Source organism: Cryptomeria japonica, chromosome 4 (genome assembly GCF_030272615.1).
Source record: "Cryptomeria japonica chromosome 4, Sugi_1.0, whole genome shotgun sequence".
In the NCBI taxonomy this organism is placed as follows: domain Eukaryota; kingdom Viridiplantae; phylum Streptophyta; class Pinopsida; order Cupressales; family Cupressaceae; genus Cryptomeria; species Cryptomeria japonica.
In genome coordinates, this window is record NC_081408.1 from 272,481,295 (window position 1) to 272,503,877 (window position 22,583).

The following is a 22,583-nucleotide window of genomic DNA, read 5'->3' on the forward strand; positions in this document are numbered from 1 at the left end:
AATAACATTTTCTTTACTTTTATCATGTTAAACTATTCTATTGGCATTGTATGATGCTTAACAAATGATGTAATTAATAATTTATGAATAAAATTTACAAAGAAAAATTTAATGATAATATTTAAAAAACTATCTTATTATTTTTTGAAAGATATAAGTACGAAATTTTTGAGTCAATAATTGATGAATATACATATTATAATAGACTACAGTATGTTTTTCCCAAAATCTTTATCAACCCATGTTGACGAGCATAAATATAGAAAACTAGGGTAGCATAGCCAACAATAATGGGAATTTTGCATCATTATATTCGAAAAGTCTTATTAGAAATCTGGGATTATAAACACTTTACAGAATCTCCATGTTCAGGGGTTTATTGCACATTCAGGCGGAGCACTGGAAAACCTTCCTGATTTATCCTTGCAGTAGTCATATAACATATAATTTCTTTCCACCCATTTAAGACCGTTGAGTTGGTTTTGACTTAGGCCCTGAAATTCCGGTTGCTCCCACCAGTGCCCACTGCACGACTGAGCAGATGCCATACACCCATCCACTTCAAAGGCCTGATAAGATGCAATGAAGGGAGCTTTACTCCAATCTATTTTCATTTTTCCTCCATCTGTGGCCCAGTCTTCCCCATTCCAAAGGGTGGAGATGATTTTCATTGGTTGATTCTTTAGATATGCCACCCCAACTCCTTCATTGTTCTTGAACACGCGGATGGGTATTGAATCCACACCAAATCTGCTCACAAATCATATTATAATATTAAACACAAATGTTTTAAGCTGAGGAATAATTTATCCAAACATAGTGGATCAAAACTTAGAGAAACTGTAAACTTTTCTTAACATAAAATGAAATGGAAGAGAAATCAATAACCAACTACTGAATTATTATGATTAATAGGTGAAAAGATTTCGTACACTATTTGCTTTTGGTTCCAAAGAATTGAATAATTATGGAAGTCTGCAGATGGATCAAACCAGAGACGAATTCTTTGCTCTCTGTTTCCGACACCCCCTGCAAAAACGTTGGTTTGTAGAATGTAATCCTTTCCTTGCAGGTTTCCAAGGAATTCAAAGTCTACTTCGTCATGGGACGATGAGTCTGACGACATCTGATGCAAAATAAATGTACCAACATTTGAGCATGACATAGTTATAGTGGAAGCAATCTATACAAACAATCATCACTGTATATCTCAATTCTTATTATGCTCTCATCAAATGATCACCAGAAATATTTATAACCCCCATGCTGTGAGCTAAGGTCATCTATTTAAAAGCAATCTACTCCACTGTATGATTTTATTCAAAACATATTTACTATTAAGTTATTATTATATGCAATGTAAACACGCTAATAATATCACTAAGTTTGCTGTAAATAAATATCGTGAATAGTGCTCTACAAGAAAGTTGAAGAACAAAAATATATTATTTCAAATGAAGTTCACGTTCATGCCATCCTATATTGAGAGTAGTAGAAAGATAAACATAGGATCAAAGAAAAGTGAAAGCAATTTATATAGTGGTCTATACTTTTTTCCTCCTTTTTCTATTTGGGCTCTCAAACAGTTATGTAAGGTTAGTAGCTTATACATAATATGCAGTTACTGTCCCTGCAGAATTTCCAGGGACCAGCTTAATTTTCATGTTAAAGCTCCCAAACAAGTATTGATTTTTCGAGGCGAAACCAGAACCTGAAACAAGCATTGAAAACCAATATTGTTATCTTTTATTCATAATAAAAAGTGCTTAATAAAATATACAGTCTGTTTGGTTAACATATATACCTGAAACTCTGTCCATAAGGAGCTGTGCTGTCTGTCCATCATTTGACAATTTAACATGGTCACCTCCCCATGAGATAGCATAGTTTTCATTGAAGGTGGAACATTCTCCTTGTGACAAAAAGTATATAAACAGAAGAAGCAATGGACAGATATAACCTGCCTTTGCTCCTCTTTTTAAACTCAAAAACCAATTCTTCATTGCCTCCTGTTTCTAGGCACACGATAGTGAACAGATTATGAGTGAGTACCCAAATGCTTCTCTCCTCTATTTATAACCAATGTTTATCCATAGGTATCTATTTAACATAGGTTCAAATTATTGGTGAAGTTTTTTTAAATGAATAGTGACAACTTAAAGAGAACAATTATGAGAGCATATAGCATCTGTACAATGGGTCATATTCTTCTCCATGCTGGAATCTGTTCCACCTTGAGATTATCCACACGGCATGAATACTTACTATGTATTTAATATTTGTTCAAGTAGGTGAAGACATTTTTCTGGTCGTTGTTGGTCGTTTTCATAAGTATAAACTCTTGAAAAAACCTGTAATGAAGAATATAGCATCCAAAAGGTTTATTGGGACAGCAGACCCAATCGCCAGCTATGAAACATACAAGAATTTCCCATTATTTTTTTTTAAGCTTATATGAATTTTTTAATTATGTATAAAGGATTGCAAGTATCATTCCACTAGTTTGGTGGAGAACTCAAACCTAACCCCATGTTTTAAAAGCTCCAAACACTTGAGTAATAAAATTGGAATACAGTTTGAAAAGAAAAAGAAGATTGCTATATAGAATCTGAAACTAGAAATAAGTAACGTCATTAAACAAGCAGAGACTGTTGTTGGAATATCAGAAGGATTCCCTCAAGGAATTGAGCAGTTATATTATTCTCAATCTTTCTCTACTCTTCAAAGCCGTGCTGAATTTGTTACAATCTAGAGCTTAAAGTTCTTGTCGGTTTACGCTATCGATTTTTGTTTGCGTGGAGAATTTTGTAACCACTTACAGAAGATACTTACATGATTTCGATTTTGTTTTTGTTTTGTCTAACTTATGTTTGCGTGAACAACTTACTATTAATTCGTTGGAGAAGACTAATATGAAGTCTTTTCCAAGGTCTGAAATGATAAACAGCATTTCCATGTTGCATTGGATGTGAACGATCTACGATTTTCGAAGAATGGCAATCACGGAAGCAAGAAACGATCGTTACGAGTCCTTTCAATTCAAAATAATTTGATACTACCTTTATTAGGTTGATACTAGCTTTATTAGGTTTCCGAGGGCAATTAATTTAACAAATATGCAATTAATGAGAACTTAATATTTGTAAAAGCGTGAGCTAGAGCGGGGATGGAATTTCAACTTAATCATGCCTGTCACTGTAAACAATATTGGTGTGTGCGCGTGCGTGTGCGCGTGTCTTTTATTAGACCATCCCCAGATTGATTAGAAGAAGGTTTATACTTATAAGGTAACATTTCTTTCATTTACATATTTTAAATACTTCATTTCTCCATTCTTTTTCTAGGATACTACTCCATATGTCTTAATGCAGGAAGGTATAGGGAAAATAAAGAGACAGAGACAGTCTCCCTTCCATGAGACTCATCCTCCTCTCATACCTCAAAAGTAAATTGAGGGCTAGAATAAATCAGCCCTTATAGTTTTTTTTTTTATTGTATTAAAGTTTTTTTTTTTTTTTAATGATTTGCTGTAAGGTACTAACTCTTCTAGTTTTAGATTAACTAAAAGCTTAAAATGTAAGAAGAGGTGGAATGCATTCCTTCCTATTATTTGTCAGTCCGGGTTAGGTCATGTTGTGGATGTGATAGATAAGAGATGCGATCGGTTATGTGATGGTATTTCAGCGAGATCATTATCGATAGAATGTGAATGTAAAGATCTGCAATTGGTCTTGATGATTTGTCTAGAGGTTTGGGAAGAGATCTAAGCTACCAGTAAGGGAGGTTACAATATAACCGGTATAGACAGTGGTTTAACCGGAACTCATCAGCATAGCCGATGCTCATTCTGAGTTCAGTTTTTTTGTTTGTAATCAAGTACTTTAGATCTATAGTCAGTGAGGCTCCTTTTGTGATGAACAGTGTGCCTTCTTGCATGTACAAGCCCCTCTTGTAATATTAATTCAGTTGGCTGGTGGATAGATATTGTGGGTTTCCAATCCCACCGTTGTTTTTCCTCTTTGATTTTTTCTACCGATAAATCTTTGTGTTATGGTGTTGATTCATGTGGTTGCATTAATATTACTTGTTGTTACTTTCTTTTATGCATGTCGCTTATTAAGTGGATTTGTTAATAAGGTTAAAAATAGTATAATAATTGGTATCTGAGCTTGGTACCTTGGAATAAGACTTAACAGCTTGAGGAAGATCACGTATCCGGAATCCATGGAGATGAGTCTACAAAAGGAACTTGAAATAGCACTTGAAGACTATGATGCTAAAAGGTGGAAGAACTTGAAGCTGTAAGATGAGTTGAATTCTACAAAGTAATTCATCCTTACCCTGTAGGAGAGGTTATCATTTGCTCAAGCTAAAAGGAAGGAACTTTAATAAAATCTAGATGATGAAGAGAAGAGTGCCCTTAAGGAATTATGATAGAAGTTGAATCAGGAAAATAATGTCATGAAGAATGAGATGCAAGCCATGACCATGAGGATGTCCAAATAAATTGAGGACCAGAAGAAGAATGAAGAAAATATTTCTATATCTCTAAAAGACGGATCTGAGGAATGCATTAGGTTGGTGCATGAGAAAGATGTGTTGAGAATTGAGTTGATGCAATCACAGAACAATGAGTAAGAGTTGGAAAGAATGGTGACAGTCCTAAGAAGTGATCTAGATGCTCCAAATGAATACAAAGAAAAATTCAGAATTAGTTTTGCAAGGCTTGATGAACTATTGAAGGATCAAAGAGACACTGAAGACACTAGAGGTCTTGGATTTGAGCATGGAGAAATCTCTGGTACTGCAAATCAAAGAAATCTACCAGACAACCGAAATCTGAAATCCCCGATAAGAAAACTCAATGCACGCAAATTTAATGGTAGATGGTTTGTTTGTAATAAGTTTGGTCATAGAGCAAGTCAATGCAGGAATAGAGAAAATCATAATCATAATGCAGTTCACGTTCAATGTTCAAATTGTAAGAAATATGGTCATAGGACAAAAGATTGTAGAATGAATGTGAGATAACATGCATGTGGAAAGTTTGGACATATGGATAATCAATATAGGTCAAAGAATGGTCAAGGACTCAACAATGCAATTCAGAAGAACAATGTTACTTTGTATGCATGCAATAAAATAGAACACATTCCTAAATATTGCAAAAGCAAGAATACACCAGAAGGGAATGACACATCTAATGAGAAGGGAAAGAAGAAGGTTGATGAAATCTAGAAAGCTCATGCTAATCAATGGATGAGGAAATCTGAAGATCAACTAGCAGAGGCAAATTCACGAGTTACTCAACTAGTAGAGAAAAATGTTCCTGCACTAGCAGGAAACACATCTGGTAACTAAGGCATTAGCCTTAGAGGGAGGCAAATTAATGACAGATTCTGCAATACCCCCGATAGTGGTTTGAAAGCTTGTTTCAGATCTTGCTGAAGTCAGTTTGGAGGATAATCGATGCTGAGATAATGGATTTTGAATCTGGTATGATATGCTGGCATGCATTAATGTCAACAAGGAATTGAGGTTTTGCAGGATAAAAAGGATAATTTTTTTCATTTCTTATCACACAACACTCAGAGCAAAGCAAAACAAGTTTAAGGTCATCAAGGCGATTAAGAGTATTTTCCAACAATTTCCAGTATTTTCTGTGTAGATTTTCAAAGGTTTTCACCGTGTTAGGTTGAGAGGTATTTTCTCTATTTTTCAAGCTACTTTTTTGAAATCATGATGGCCTCTGGATCTGCTCCCACTCCAGCACATGTGGCTACCTCTGTTGTGGTGGACATTATTGATCATCCACATCTAGAATTTAAGCAATGCCCTCAAATTGAAAAGGTCAGTGACTCAATCGATGCATTTTCTAGGGTTCCTGATAGAGTTCTTTATGTGGAAGATGTGAGCATATATTCACTATACTCTGGAGGATTTGGGATCATCAAAAATTAAATCAATGTACTTGTCCACTTTGTTGAACAAGGATGGATTGATCAAACCAGAATTTCAAATTATGAAGGATCAGGGTTTCATCGATATTTTGGAGATTCACAAGTATAAGGATGAAATGATTCAGTATGTACTGATCTGACTCCATGGTGAGTTCATATGGCTTGAATGACTCTACAAAATCACCAAGGAGGCGATTTGTGATATCACTGGTTTACCCCAGGTCAGACAGACATCGGGTACGAGGAAGATTTCAAATAATAAAGTGAACAAGCTAACCGGTGCTACCTTTGACAACTGATCGATACAGATTAGGACCATAAGAGATAAAGATGTTTAATTTGCAAGCATGGTGATTGGATACAAGGTAACCCAATCCAACCAGTTGAACTCTGTTTCTAGTTCCTGTATCTACTGTGCACACAAGATGGTAAAGGAAAATGTGAAATATGATCTATGTCAATGGATGTGCGAGGAATTAATTTCAAATTTTGGAAAGATTAAGAGAAAAATGAAAGGTACATTCTAGTATGGGAATCTCATTGTCCATTTAATGCTTTTCTTTTTGAATGAGATACTGGGATCTGGTAAGAGGCAATGGGCCTTTGATATACTAGTAGGAAAAAAAATTAAGGATGTCTTGATGAATTTGGGAGAGGACAAAGACTCCATTAGGTGAGGTTATTTCAAAGCATTTCAGAAAGCAATAAATAGGAGGGAAAGGATATCTAAGCATATAGTTGACAAATACTCTACCGACATATGCTTCATGGTGAAAAAGGATGAAACTTTAATGGAGGTAGTGCAACCTAGAACTATATGGGTTACTGAAATGGGCTATGAGGTTGGTCAACAGATCTTGGATCTCTATGCCAAGATGGATCTCTATGAATAGATGCCCTGGTTGATAAGAAGGAGAAAACTTTTGGTATTGCAAAGGAGAAAGAATCTGAAGTGAAGATATGTTTTAGTAACAAGAAAAGGGAAGGACAAAGAAAGAAGGCTGGATAGGTTGTCTAGAAGATATCTTCTGAGATCAAGCAACACATTGCTTTGGTAGAGACATCTCCTCTGACAGCTATAAAAGCTCCTCCGGAATCAGGAATTAGCAAGGGTATATCAAAGAGGATAAAACTGGAGACCTTTATTGCCATTGTTGTATTTGGTTCTGAGATAGAGGATGAAACCCTGAAGATTCCTAAGATCCACATGAGGATTCAGAGGAAGAAGCTCGAGGAAGGGAAGTTGCAGAAAACCAAAGTCACTCCTCTGGCAGCACAGAAGAAAATTTTGAAGGAGAGGTAGCCTACTAAGAAAAGAAAAGTGGCCAAGGAGTCTGCTCCCACCCCCGATAAGAAGAAGAAATCAAACCTAGATTAAACTCTTGAATCTGGCAAAATTTTTAAGGTTATTGGTCCTCTTTCTATTGTTGAACTAATTGATCAAATTACAAAGGATGGTATTTTGAGTAACATACAACATTATTATGGTGATATGGATGATAAAGAGCAAAGGAAATAAAAGAATCAGTTTTGTTATACTTAGACATATATAAGAAAGCTTTACTTGAGATTGAGAAGCAAATACCAACATATTTGTATAATAAGTTAGATGCTAGGAGATTGTTTGATATTAAGGAAGACAAACATATAAAGGTTCAGGAATTACTAACTGTTTGTGGTGCTATAATTGAAGAAGATATGCGACAATGTCTAGATTTTGATAACAAAACAATTTTCTATAGTAGACACCAGCACATAAGTCTTATGGTGGACAGAGTACATGAGATTGTCAAGGAAACTCATGAGGCTTGGGTTAAGTTCTTTGTTGATAAACAAGGTTTCTTTACATCACTGAATACACTACCTAAGTTTGACATTCCATACATCTCGGTTGATGCTAAGGGTAAAGGTATACTAGGTGGAGATCCATTGGTTTTGGAACATAAACTAACTAATGACATTCCTCTGACAGTAACACATGTACATGATGTAGAGATCAACACACCAGTAGAAGACAATCCTCCTCTTGTAATTGATGTTGATACATTTGAAATTCATGAAGTAGAGGTTGCAAAAATAACTACACCAAGTGGCGAAGCCACCAGTGCTGAGGAGAAGATAAAGGATGCAGTTGAATAGAAGGCAAAGGAAAATGGTCAAAATGAATAGGCTGAAGTCAGGGTACTGACACCTTCACCAGTTGTGGTCCCTCATCATTGGTACTTGACTCATATTCCATAAGATTTTGGTCATTTTGGGAATAAGAATATTGAGCAACTGAGCAATTTTGAATTCATGTTTGTTATGGCTTAGAAATTCAGGAAGAAAGGATCAAAGGATAAACAGGTGAGCACATTGCAAAAGAGTATAAAACTCTTCAACAAGTGTCAAACCGATAGTTGGTGGAAAGGTATAATATAGCTGCAAAGGTCACATGTTATAATATGATCACATCTGACAAATCTAAGCTGATAGAAGAGATGACAAGGATTGATGAAGCTCTTCATCAATGTAGTTGCATATACTGGTCTTGCACTAACACAACAAAACTAACAACAAACCTGGATAATAAAGTTAAGGTGGATAAGGATAAGTTGGAACAACTTTTAGTCACTTTTGATGGTACTGAATCATTGACCAGCTTTGTTGATGGTCAAATTTTTCTTTTAGAGTCTAAAATTCAGCCCTGGAGAAGGAAAAGGACAAATTAATCTGGTGGGCCAAAGAATTGATAAGTTTGGTAAGTCCCTGGCTTAATAATTTGGTACTTCATAAGTGGGAATGTATGGACCAGATGAATATGCCCACACTGGCAACCCGAACAAAAGAAGGATTGCACACTTATATTCAGAACGAGTTTGTATCAATTTTGGGAACTCTAAAATCTGGCTGGGATACATATTTGGCATTTTTTAAGGGTTCTTATTTGGATATTTTCAAGTACATTTAGATCCAGTTTTACAATTTTTCTTTGTACAAAAGTTCATTCATTTCTTAATTTTGCCCCAGCCTTTGGCATTATTGTCAAAGGGGGAGAGGTGGATGTGAAAAATGCTAAGGGACGTAAGAAGTAATGTATAGATCAGGGGGAGCAACCTTCTGAGATTAGTTTTGGGAGATCAGTTTTTTGACAGGAACTAATACAACACTTCAACGATCCATTTTTCACATGAGTGTTACCATCAATGCCAAAGGTAGAATTTTTTTAGAATGGACACTCATCTGGGTTATAGGTTTTGTCATTGTTGGTAACACATGGGAGATCAGGAAATCAAGGTAACCCGCATTCAATTCACCGAAATTCAAGGAACCAACAAGCATGTAACTAACAAACTTGGAACCTATATTCTAAGGTTGACATAGGAGATTGATCTAGCAAGCATGGAAGCGACAACGGTCATATTGTTTCATGTTTATATTTTCTTTGGGCCGACATGTGTCTTATTATTTGAAATATGGTTGTAAGTCGACATAAGGCATTTGTGTTTGTTCATGTAATTGGGTATATAAGTCAGTCCAAGTTAGGTCATTTTGTGGATGTGATAGATAAGAGATGCGATAGGTTATGTGATGGTATGTGAGAAAGATATTGACCAATAGAATGCGAATGTAAAGATCTATAATTGGTCTTGACTATTTGAATAGAGGTTTGTGAAGCGATCTAAGCTACTGATAAGGGAGGTTACAGTATAACTGATATAGATAGTTCTTTAACCGGAGCTCATCCAGCATAGCAGATGCTCATTCTAAGTTTAATGTTTTTGTTTGTAATCCAGTACTTTGGATATGTAGTCAGTGAGGATCCTTTTGTGATGAGAAATGTTCTCTAGGCAGTGTACCTTTCTGCATGTGCAGGCCCCTCTTGTAATATTTATTCAATTGGCCTATGGATAGATATTGCGGGTGTCCAATCCCACCGTGGTTTTTCTTCTTTGAGGTTTTCCACGTATAAATCTATGTGTTATGGTGTTGATTCATGTGGTTGCATTAATATTACTTGTTGTTACTTTCATTTATGCATACCGGTTATTAAGTGGATTTGTTAATAAGGTTAAAAATATTATATCTAGTAGAACACTAATTCACCCCCCCGCCCTCCCCCCCCCAATCTCAATGCTCTTGGATTCTAATACCTATAATAGGCACCAAGGAGCCAAAAAAATGGTGTCACAACATGGATTCTAGTAACATATGGTTTACTCATTTCATTTAATATATAAAGGATTATCGTTCTCCCATTTAACATTTTACAATCCTATTAATAAATAATTTCAATGTAAATGATCTTTGACTTATTATACGTGCACTATTGCAATGATCTTTCTTCTTTTTCTCTTCACAAGTACCATCCATAATATCACTACATAGATGATTCATACCTTTGTATGAATCTTCTAAGCCTAAGTCTAGTTTAGCCCGAAACCCTCTAACTTATATAGTATTCTTGTGGATATGTTAGAATCATGCATGATTATGTTCTTCTCACTACTTTGAAAGGAATCACCATTCTTATGTAGAGAAGAAGAAAGAACTAATAATAACACAACCTTTGAATTATTTATATGGAGTAGTTGTCCGTATCTTTATTTCCTTGAAAATGTATCTCAATGTCATTACGCTTTAATTTCTTTAAAAATATTGGATAATGATAATATATTTTACTCCACCTACAAGATAGACTTGTTCTGACTAGATAAAGTGGGAGAGGGCCCGAACCCTTACATAATATCCAAGCAGCAAATGAAAAGAATCTCACGGACAACAGGAACACAAGATAGATTTGTTTAAGATATATATTTTAATAGTTAATAAATGATAATGATTATTGTTTAATGAAAGTGATGAGGTGCCAGTGACAAATAAAGGGCCTTATTAAATTGGGATGTATAATTACAGGTTGTAGAATTGTTCTTCTAACTAAATGGATACTAATGTGTATTCGCTAATGCCTTCTTATTAGTTTTATAGTTTATGTTTAATATCCTTGCTACGTAGAACCAACAATTCTATTCCAATTATATGTGGTGCACTATAAATCGATAATGTCTGATTGTTGTTTGTTGTTGGTAACTGACACGGTGTTATTCCTTATACCATTAATAGGCACTCCACTCTTTCTACCTCAATCTGCTAACTCTTCCTAACTTCCAACAGAACATTAAAAACAATGGATGAGCTGTACTTGTTATTGGATAAGCATAACGAGTGCCAGATGGATTCGTATTTCCTTTGTCTCAATCAAAAACGGGAAAGTTCTGAATAGTTTGTTCTGCTTCAAAGGCGTGTTGTATTGAAAGTGGCCTACGTTATCTTCTGAAAAAGACTACTTACCTTCTAACACTTACAAGCTACGTGATTATTTTTGGAAAGAAAGGTTGTCTACCAACTTGGAGAAAGAATATTTTCGTGGAGTTATTCGAGAAGAAGCAATTGATTATTTGGACCAACCTGCTTTCTAATTCACACGAGTAGAATGGAAGGTGTTGATGTTGATATATGTTTCTATGGATTCCATTCATTTTTAGTGTTTGGTTGTTCAACAGTATGATATTCAATTTAACTATAGTATATCTGAACTGGTTGCTGGCATTTATTTTTATATATTCAAAACGACGGTGATGAGTTGTAGTTATTGGATATCAATTGATTATGGGTATGCTGGGTGGAATTTTAAATCCCAGCTGAATGAACAGAGATGTGAATCCCTGATATGTCCAAGGATTATACTCGAATTATACTCGAATTACCCTCCCAACTAATTGTTTGTTTGTTCAATAAAGATAGTTATTGGAGATCAATTGATGATGTGCATGCTACATGGAAGCAATCAATGATATAAATTTTAAATCCCAGCTAAATAAAACTGAGAAACTTTGAAGAGATGTGAATCTGTAATAGTTTCAAATATTAGAGTTTGAATTACCCTCAACTAAATATTTGTGTCTCATTTCAAAGATAATTAGTTTCTATCAGTTATATAGGTTTAATATTAGGTAGTCTTTAGCATGAAAGATAGGGATATGAGGTCTTTTGATTGTAGGTTATAAAAAATTTATTAATAAAAGAAAGATAATTTTTTATTTAAATATAATAATTAGATGAGAATCTTAAAAGATTATAAACAAAAATTAAAAATATATAACATATTTAGTGTTTTTTGAACTAGGATTGTATAAATTTATAATTAATAAAATTAGTGGTTCTCCGCTTTTATTGAAAAAAATAAAAAATAGTAATTGAGCACATTTCAATAAAAATAAATAAAATTAAAAATTAATAAATAGTAAATAAATGAAAAAAGGTATAAGAGATGTCTTCTTCTCTAATTATTGTACTTTGTCTTTTTATTTTGTTTTACATCTAATTTTAATACTTTTGTATTACTTAACATATCTTCTCATTTTTTATAACTTGACCCTAACCCTCCTCCTCCACCTATCACTCTAACAAGCTTTATTCTCACCATTAACGGTCAATTTTAATCCTATGAGATTATTTCACTTCTTACTTGACTAGATGAGTAGATTTATCCATGGACCAATTCACACTTTAGTGTTATCCTTATTTGAAATACTAATTTTCCTAGATCAAGGCCAACCCTTTCAAAATTCAACCACTACAACTCAACTTTCTTTATAACAAACCTTGAGTTTGGTATCTAGTAATTTTTTGTTTACAAACAACATTAGGTTATTAGTATTGAACTAACCTTAGGACTCGGAAGGGGGAGGGGTGAATCAGTCCAAACCTTAAAACACTTAAATTTTTAAACACAATCGACTTATCTTTGACTTTATCATCAACAATGAATAATGGATTTGTTGCAAGTATGTGTTGTTGTGTTTGTCATTGATGTCAAACTTGTTGTTCTAGATTGTCTTTGTCTAGAATGCCTATGGTGTAGAGATATCTTGTTGTGTTGGTGTTGCAAGTGTTCATTGGTTGTTCTGGAAGTGTTTAGGTATGGAAAGTGTTGCAGGCATTATTTATTATGTTTATCTTATTTGGATACAATTTTAATATCGTGGATATGATTATTCTGTGGTCCAAAAATATCCTTGTCTTCTCCAGGTGTTGCAGAATTGTTTATTGTTGGTTGTGCTATTCTATGTTAGACCTATATCCTTAGGTCTAAATATGATTTGTCGGAGATTGTTTGAGGTGTTATGGGTCTCACCATAGCATGTGGAAATCGAGATTTGAGTTATTTGCATTGGAGAGTATGTTTTATCTATTAATTTCTTACACGGATGCGTAGCGTATGGATATGATGCTAGTTATGTTTTGTTGATTGTAGATTGATGAATTGATCTTCAGAAGATGTGTTTTTGTCCTCTCTTTCTCCTAGAGTGGATCAACATGTGTATTTTTAGCCCACATGGTATATTTTAGTTCAATCTGACTTGGTTCAAGCTGTGATGATCTATCTTGTATATAAGGAATGTGTGTGATTGAGTTGTGAGTAAGAGGAACAAGTATGGAAGTGTGATGAGGTGTGGGATGTAGATGTATTATGTGAAGATAATAAGTGAGATTCAACGAAGAGCAAAGAATAAGAATTGTGTTCAAATGATATGCAAGTTGTGCTGAGACTATAGCAGAGATATGTGATAGAGTGTTGGTAGTTGAGCTTTGAGTTGTGTGTATGTTGATGATGGTTGCTTGATGTAGAGTTCAAGAACAACTTCATGATCAAGAGATCCATCTTTTCATTTCATTTGTGTATCTTGTCCTATTGCAGTTAGCTTCAAGTTTTACAGGTCCTCTTTTGTATCTTGCCCCATGAACAGTTAGCCTTGGTGTGAAATTCTAGAGTAGTGAGCTCTTTTCTTTGTAGTCTAATATACATAGTGGATATATATTATGGGTAGGTGTTCTTTCCTTTGTAGTCTAATCATGTCAATAACATGTCATGTTATTGATCAGGTCATGTTATTGATTGCCTTAGTTTGCAGCATTCTATTTGGCATTGAGGTGGGCCCCAGTCGGCATCAAAGAACAACATGGAAGCAAAAGGTCTTGCGGGATAACGATGTGCAGGATAAGAAGCAAAGAAGACAAAGTAAAGAGAAAGCCTTATCTCATGAGATAAAGTAAACACACAAAGGATGCTACAAGATAAGAAAAATACAAAGGCACGTGGTTTCATTGCTTATCCCACGTGGGAACAAAGGCACCAGCCTGTTCCCATGGGATAAGAAAAGTGGGGTAAATCAAAGCGACCCATATCCTGCAGAAGAAAACAAAGATAGAAGGGAGCTTGCGGGATAAAGAAATAAACGAAAAACAAGAGAGGCCTTATCTGACAAAGTCTCAACAAAGCTCAAGGGAATGCAAAGCGAGACATAAATAAAGGAAACCCTTATCCCACATGGATAAAAGGAGACAAGAGGAGGGTTGTAGGATAAGAAAAAAGGAAGAAAAATTAAAGTGAGAGTCTTCTCCCATGGGAAAAAGATAGACCCACAGTCATGTTGTGGGATAAGAATGCAAGGTTGCTCGGCGGTCAAACACAGTGAAGAAAGCGTGGACCCGGGGTGCCACATTAGCCATCCATGGCCGTTGGATCTTCATAAGTCCTGATCCAACAATGATGTTTAAATCTCTTATTGGGCCTGATGGGTGCACATAGGGAGAGGTATTGCGTGTCTATCTTTGTACGAATCTCTTAGATCGACGGTGGACATTTGAATTCATAGTAGTCATTGGGTTTTGATTGCTCTATGTAGGGTAGTTGTCGAATCGATGGTCAAGATCTTTCTTTTCTCAATTGGTACCCAATCTTGGACCCATTCTCATGCGAACCACTGGATTTCAAAGCCATTGCTCTAGAGGTGACTTTTGTGGGTGGGTTTCAAACGCCACCATGCCCTCTTTAATGTAGAACAAAGACCTTTGTCTCTGCAAGTGTGCCCAACCATGCTTGTTGGTAGGGATTACTTCACCAAGGGGTGGTTTTCTCTCTTCCGGAGGTAGAGGACACCTTCAGAGGCTGGATTCAGCATGCTATCAGATCTATCAATCTGATCATTTTATCCTCTCTCAAATTTTGTAACCTAACCCGGGTAGGGTTAGGGTTTTCATCTAATGTTAAATCCAGAGTTATGCCTAAAATATAAAGGCATTTTTTGTAATTTTATCAGTATCTTCTTTCTTTTCTCTTCAATTGAATACTTATTTTCATGATTTGTAAAAGTAGCCTAGCCTTGACATTAATAGATTATGCTTATTCTTGCTTGTTTCTATTCTTGCAAACTGTGTAACAATTTACCTCTCTATATGAATGTACTATGTTTTGCTTTCCTAGGCTGTAAGTATCTGTATTGAGTCCCCTGTGGGTGTTGACTATGAACTAGACCTAGTTCCTTTCTTCATTTCATAGGATTCCAACCCTCATTCACACATAGGTGGTTAACTAGGATAGGAATTTGTGCATACTCAAATCTTTTCTATTGTTGTTATGTGCAGACATAGGAAAGAAGATCAAACATTCAATCTAAGTGCAAACGTTTTCCCTTTCCAAATAATCCATCTCTCTCCCTTTTCCTTGCCAGAACATAGGTATTTTAATCAATGTTGGGTTGGTCCAACACCTACATCAGATTGAATAAGAACCTAGCCTTCTTTGGAGACTCAACATCACTTCTACAAGCCCCACACTTGGGAGGTTGTTTCTATGTGTCACAGGGTTGATGAACTCTGAAGTTCATCAAGGGTGTAGACTTATATGGTAACATTTTTTTGGAGGCCTGATGGGACATAATTTCAGCATATCTGCTAAAGATTCAGTGCCTCCCTTAGCGATCCAGCCTTTTGAGGCAATCAATCAAGCACTTGGTGACTTTAAGGAACAAATTCAGAGTACTCGTGAGGACCAACTATCACTTACATGCCAATAATACACACCAGATCTTCTTCTAGAGGTAATTTCCAATATTCTGAGCTTTCATGTTCATATTCTAGAAGAACTAAAGGTAGGCTTTCATTGTCACTAACAAAGGGAACTCAAGGAGAATCACCTACACCCTTAACATCTCAGTCTACCCCTCCTTTTATCAGATTAGCACAATCTAGAGGCCCTGCCATCCATATCAACAAACCACTATTTGTTATGGCAGTGCCAATAGCACATACCTTTGTCACCTTCAATGGTGGCAGTCCCTTAGTCCTAGCTCAAAAGAATAACATTTCATTAGTAGCCTTTAAGGCTATACCACTTTTTACTAGAGAAACATCTACCTGCACTGAACAACATATATAAGATGTGGCAAGTTTCTGCACAGTGTTTGATGTCAGTGTAGAAAATGTTGTAGTGAGGTTTCTTGCATACTCTTTCAAGGCAAAAGCCCTCCAATTGTATAGAGGGCTAGCTCCTAACTCCATTCACATTTGGTATGAGTCAGGAGAAAAGATATACAAGCATTTCGAAGAAAAAAGTGACCATCTATCACTTATGGAGCAGTTGACCACAATAAAAAGAGCACCCCATGAGTTCATGGGTGATTTCAACTATAGATTTCAAAAGACATGGGATACAATGCCATCATTAGTGAAGCATTCATCAAACCATGATTTTCAATATTATGTTAAGGTTTTGAATAGTGACATAGTTGCAATGATTCAATCTATGGGGGGAAATAATCTCCCATTAGCTTATGAGATTTCCATAAGGGCAGAAAATTGCTTAATATAGGTAGGAAATTTGCCTCCTATGCCTCCAATGCCCTTATTTTCAGAGGCTCCTACCCAACAGACTATTTTAGCACCAATACCAATAGCATTTGCAAGTCAAATGCTTACACCTGTACCTCCTCCACCTTCTGAGATTCAGGAGCTTAAGGTTTTAGTGCAAAATATGAGCCAACAACTGTAGGGATATGGAAATGAATTGGTCTTAGTCAAGAGATAGTTGCTGCAGGCTAACAACAGGTCTTACTAGCCCCAAAACTAGAATTATCAGCAGTAGAGGTCTAATTTTCAAGGGTAGAACCAATAGAGAAATGTTAGGCCCTTGAATAATTTGAATCCCAAAGCTGTAAGCACCTCAAAGGCTATAGTGCCAATTCAGAACAATCTTGGTCAAGAACAAGATTGGTGTGTTCCATGCAATCAACCCCATAATCAAGCCTCATGTCAAAATGGTGAGCTTTCTTTGGCCCTAGTAGTACAAGAGGAGCCAACAACGTCAGGGCAACAACAATTTGTTGACTATCCCATTCATACACATGGAGATACAACTTTTATGAATTGGAAGGAGGCTGATTTTTGTGGCATGAATCAGACAAGTGGAGATAGTGTGGCCAACAACACAAGATCAAAATGGATGGCCATAGATCCTAGCGCAAGTTTTGTAGAAACAACTCAGACTCCATCTATATCTCAAGCTTCACAACCTATCCTATAGACTACAATTCCCAAGGCCCATGATAGGGTGGCTTCTCTAAATAAGGAGCAATATTTGATTCGTAGGGTTATGCAGGGAGAGCCACCTAAGGCCCCTACAACATCAAAACTAGACCTTGTTGTTGTGAAGGTCCTTGCTAAGGTTGTCATCCCCTTCAATATTATTGAACAAATAAAGAGGGCTAGCCTCAATGTATCTATGTGGGATGCTCTTTCTATCACATTTCAAAGATACCTACTTTAGGAAGCCCTAAAGGGGATGGATGTTGCAAAAAGTGCAAGTCAAATTTGCAGTTCTTCAACTCCCATAAGCTTGGTGCAACCTTTGAAGGTAGAGAATTCAAAGAAAATCAATAAAATTTCTCCCTTTTATCTATCATTAATCATAGGAGATAAAATTGTTCATAATTGCATGATAGATAGTCAGGCTAGTAGTTCAGTCATGCCTAAGGATATATCTGACCACCTAAGTATCAAATATGAACCCATAACAAAAGGGGTCGTGCATCTTGTTGGGACATCAGTTCAGAATGTGGGATTCATTAAATATTTAAATCTAACCTTGCATGTGTGCCCAGGTTGTAGTGTGTTGCAATACATATCAGTGATTGACCTCCCTTCTTATTTTACCATTTGTTTATCTAGGGAATTCATTGCCAGGATAGGTGGCTACCTATCTTTTGACTACTCTCACATGTTGTTTAGGACAAGATATGGTACCAAAGTCACCATTAGGGCTGAACCTATTGTCAATGATCATATAGAGCCCTATACCCCAAGTCCTATCAACATGAATTGTACTCTCCATGAGAACAAAGAATAAATTTTAATAAGAGAGCTTGCAACTCAGTTGGATGAGGTTCCTGATTGCCAACTTGATGAGTGGGCAAATGCATTTCAGTTTGACTACATTGATGAGGTCAATGGTACTGACATGGGTACATATTGTATACATGAAGAAGACACCCCCATTTCTAATCTTAATTTCAAAAAAAGACAATGATATGGAGGGGATACTGGACATGTTCTTTGATGGTTCAAGGAACAAAAATGGTGGAGGGGCCAATGTATTGCTGATATCTCCCGAGGAGGAGAAATATTTCTTTTCTTTCTGACTTTAGTTTAGTTGCACTAACAATGTAGTTGAGTATGAAGCTTTGATTTTGGGTCTCCAAACAACACAAAGGTGAGAGATCAAATCTTTAAAGGTGCATGGAGATAGTGAGTTGGTTGTAAATCAAGTTATAGATCAAAATGTCACCAAGAGAAACCTTCTCAAGTCCTACAAGCATAGATAATGGGACCTAATTGAGGGATTTGAGGCCTTCAATATTTCTAGTGTCCCTAGGAATCAAAATAAACATGTTCATAGACTAGCAACATTAGGTGATCAACATGACATTCCATTTCATGTTGCAAGAAAGAAAGAACAATAGATCAGATTGGTGGTACATCAAGACCTGTAGTACCTGATAACCAAGTGAATTGTCAGGTTTTTGATTTTGATAAACAAATTGTGAGCTTCCTGTAGGATGAAGAAAGGCATGCTATAGGACCAGTATGGAGATCAAATCATGCACCTCAGTTCTAACAAGCTACCCAAGGGGTTGATCACCGTGGAGGGGATCTTCAACCATGATGATCAAATGAAAGGAAGAGCAATGAACCTGGTTGCCAAGAAAGGAGACTACAAATCAATGGTCATGGCAGAAGGAAAAGCTCTCAATTTGGGGAAGGTATGTTCCCAATCAGATCAAAATAATTTTGTTAATCCTTGTCAAGAGTATAATGATATTTTTTCCTATGAGGATCTAAAAGAGTTTGATCCTAGTCTAGCTCAACATACCGTAGAGTTAGATGCTATGCTAAACTAGTCAGACAAAATAAAAGGCCTATAAATCCCAAAATTAAGCCTTTGATGAGGAGAGAACTATCCAAGCTTATAGAATCTAACATTATTTTTCCAATTAAGCATTCTTCTGAGGTAGCCAATCTTATTCTAGTTAGGAAGAACAATGGGGAAATTAAATTTTTTATAAACTTTAGGGATATCAATAAAGCCTCCCTCAAGGACCATTATCCCCTCCCTTTCGTGGAATAAATTTTAGCCAAAGTTAGTGGCTCTGAAAGATTTTCATTCTTGGATGGATACTCAAGGTATAATTAGATCCTAGTCCAAGAATCAGACCAATTTAATATTGCATTTACTAGTAACTGGGGCACCTATGCCTATTGTAAAATACCCTTTGGACTAACAAATATAGGTACAACTTTTCAGAGAGCCATGGATATGGCTTTTAAGGGAGTATTAGCAGAATTTGTACTAGTATATCTTGATGATATTACTATGTACTTAGAGCTATTGTTTATTATGGATTGATGTGGTGATGCTACTACTCTAGGGGAGTACTTAGTCTTGTGATTCAGTGGTTTATGTTTTTGCTTTGATATTTATCTCAAATTTTTGGCATTTATGTCAAAGGCGAAGAGATATTCATGTGAAAAACATAAGGAGTTGTATACATTAAGGGGAGAGATACTTATGTATAGAACAGAGCTTAACAGAGATATAAGTCTAAGGGGGATATTATTGGAGGAACAATATTTCAGATTGGTTGTATCCCATTCGGGGAGTTTGGTTTAGGTCCATGGATGGTTAATTGATGCAAAGATATTTTGTTAAGAACTTCATTGTCATATCATGTTGTGGGAGATTGTTGGTTGTCTTCCATTGGGGGAGACTTGTTTGGAATTTCTTGGCACTTGGATGTTTTTCACATATAGTGTTGCCATCAATGCCAAAGGGGGATATTGTTGCCAATTTGGAGGAATTGATTATGTGTTACATTGATCTTTGTCATTGATGGAAATATTGGCAACACTAGATACTCTAGTTGCTTTGGCTATTTACCAGTATCCTTCTGGTCCTGATAAGATGTTTGGTTTCTAGTTGGATTAGATCATGATGATCTGGTATGCTCCGGTATGCCTTGGTCTAAAAAATTGGTTTGGATTGGTTATTCATGTGTTCCTTATGTGTATCATAGTCAGTTGGTTTTGATCTGGTGATAAGATGCTATCCTGTATGTTGGTAAGCTTGTTTTGTTGTTCCGACAAGGGTTTCACCGATAGAGCTTTGATGAAGATCTTTGATGATATGTAGAAGTGGTGTTGGTGTGGATTCTAGTGGAGATTTGGGATGCTGATGGTGATCATGTTTGAGACTTGGTTGATTGGGATCATTGCTTTGGCATGTGTTGACCTATATTGGGTCCTGGTATTATCTAGGTTATGGACCAGTTTATGTAACATGTTGGAGGATGTTCCTAATGTATTACCGACAGGATTTAAGGATCAGTTTACATTGTTTTTGGCCTAAGACTACTTGGTTGATCATTTGCTTATGGGTTTAATTTGTGAATTTATTGTATTATCTTTTAGGTGGCCGACCTAATTGTTTATGTCTTCGGTTGGTATAAATATGATCTCATTTTAGATCATGATATTGAATGTATGGGATATTGTGTGTGAGAGAATAATGTAATATTCATTTGAGTAGAGGATTTGGTCGATTGAGCTGGGATTCTAGAAGAGGTTTTAGGCCTTCGGTATTGATTTTAACCGAAACTATACTCAAGCATATAAGATGGTATCATTGCAATTTATTCTTTCTTCCGGATTGTAGTCTAGATTTTTATGTAGTCAATGAGACTCCTTTTGTGATGAGCAGTGTGCTCTAGGTTGTTGGCCTTCCTGCATGTGCTGGTCCCTCATTGTAAATATTTATTCATTTGATCAATGGATAGATAGTGTGGGTCTCCAATCCCACCATGGTTTTTCCTCTTTGAGATTTTCCATATATAAATCTACGGTGTTATGGTGTTCATCTTTGTGATTGCATTATTGCTTATTGTTATATGCTTTTAAGTATACCAGTTGATAATTTTTTGTATTAATAAGGTTAAATTTCTCAATTCTGGTAGAACACTGATTCTACCCCCCCCGTCCACTCCTCCTTACTGGTCTTGGTTTCCAATAGCCATGACATCAAGTGTGGCCCCTTTATCCAAATAATTTAGGAAAGAATTAACTCCTCTTTATTTGTCTTTGCATAGTATAATGTTGATGTTGATAAATGATAATATGTTGCAACTTTCTCCCATCAAACTAGTTGACAATTAGTAACCATTGTTGGCTTATCATGATCCTAAATCTTTTTGTAAGTATCACCGTCAACCTAGCCATGATACTGAGAAGTGTTACTAGTTGAGAAATAAGATTAAATACTTTATTGATAACAATACTATATCAATAGCCAGTGTCAATGACAAAGGGAATAAATTTGTACCTCCTAATCAAAACCTCCAAATTTTTACTAATTTTTTACCTTCTCATTCTACCAATGTTGTTGAGTTTGAGTCTTTTTATTTTTCTCATAATGACCTTGGTATAGAATCTTATAATATTGTAAACCTTTTTAACAAACCTACACCTCCAAAAGACATGCATTAATTTTGATCTTAGTGAGACTATTATTGCACCTAATGGCTCATTATATATTACTACGAAGATAAAAGATAAAATCTTACAAGGAGTTCTTGGTTATCTAATGTGTATGATGAATGTGATTACTGAAGAACATATTTATATTCAAAATTTGCATCAAGTAACATATGATAAATTTTATGTTATGGTTAAGGTATATGATGGTTTATCTTTCCCTACTATTGGTTTTATCACCCTTCCCATTGAGGTTAGTACTAAGTGCTTAGATGTTACCTTTTCTATAATTTCTACATTGGATTAATTTTATGTGAAGTTGGGACATCCTTGGCTCTCTTCCTTGAAACCTATACCTTATACAATTCATAAACGTTTGAAATTCCCTCAAAATGGCACTATTATAACAATTAATCATAGCCTTTACTAACCCATGAAGAAGCATGAAAATTTCACTCTTGATTACTTTTTTCCTAAACCTAAGTCTCTTAAGAATCAAAATAACAACATTTCGTTATCTTATTAAAAATAGAAAAATGAGATGATCGTGTCCTTGAGTAAACCTAGAGATCCTATACCCATGTATATTCCTCATCATTATGGACCAATTATTCATCCCGCTTCTTTTATTCCTCCTATGTATCCCTAAGTATTGTCTATGGCTTCCTACAAAGAAAAGCTCTTGGCATCAAGTCTCCCTCAACCTATTGGGGTTCTTCC

General features: G+C 35.7%; 1 protein-coding gene across 1 annotated transcript; it reads right to left on the reverse strand.

Moving 5' to 3' along the window:
* Positions 1–233: 233 nt before the first annotated feature.
* Positions 234–2,029, reverse strand: LOC131074019 (probable xyloglucan endotransglucosylase/hydrolase protein 5). The gene is made up of 4 exons (XM_058010571.2): positions 1,805–2,029; positions 1,611–1,711; positions 933–1,126; positions 234–750 (listed from the first exon to the last, which is right to left on the reverse strand). The coding sequence occupies exons 1-4, from the start codon at positions 2,001–2,003 to the stop codon at positions 369–371; spliced, it is 876 nt and encodes a 291-aa protein (XP_057866554.2). The 5' UTR covers positions 2,004–2,029; the 3' UTR covers positions 234–368.
* Between the last annotated feature and the right edge of the window lie 20,554 nt (positions 2,030–22,583).

What these genes read in the sequence shown, in the direction of transcription:
- LOC131074019 (XM_058010571.2), bottom strand. Translation starts at nt 2,003, where the DNA reads ATGAAGAATTGGTTTTTGAGTTTAAAAAGAGGAGCAAAGGCAGGTTAT. An exon ending in GGACAGTAACTGCATATTAT is followed by an intron (nt 1,127 to 1,610) that starts GTATAAGCTACT and finishes ATTTTGCATCAG; the next exon opens with ATGTCGTCAGACTCATCGTC. An exon ending in TGGAACCAAAAGCAAATAGT is followed by an intron (nt 751 to 932) that starts GTACGAAATCTT and finishes ATTTGTGAGCAG; the next exon opens with ATTTGGTGTGGATTCAATAC.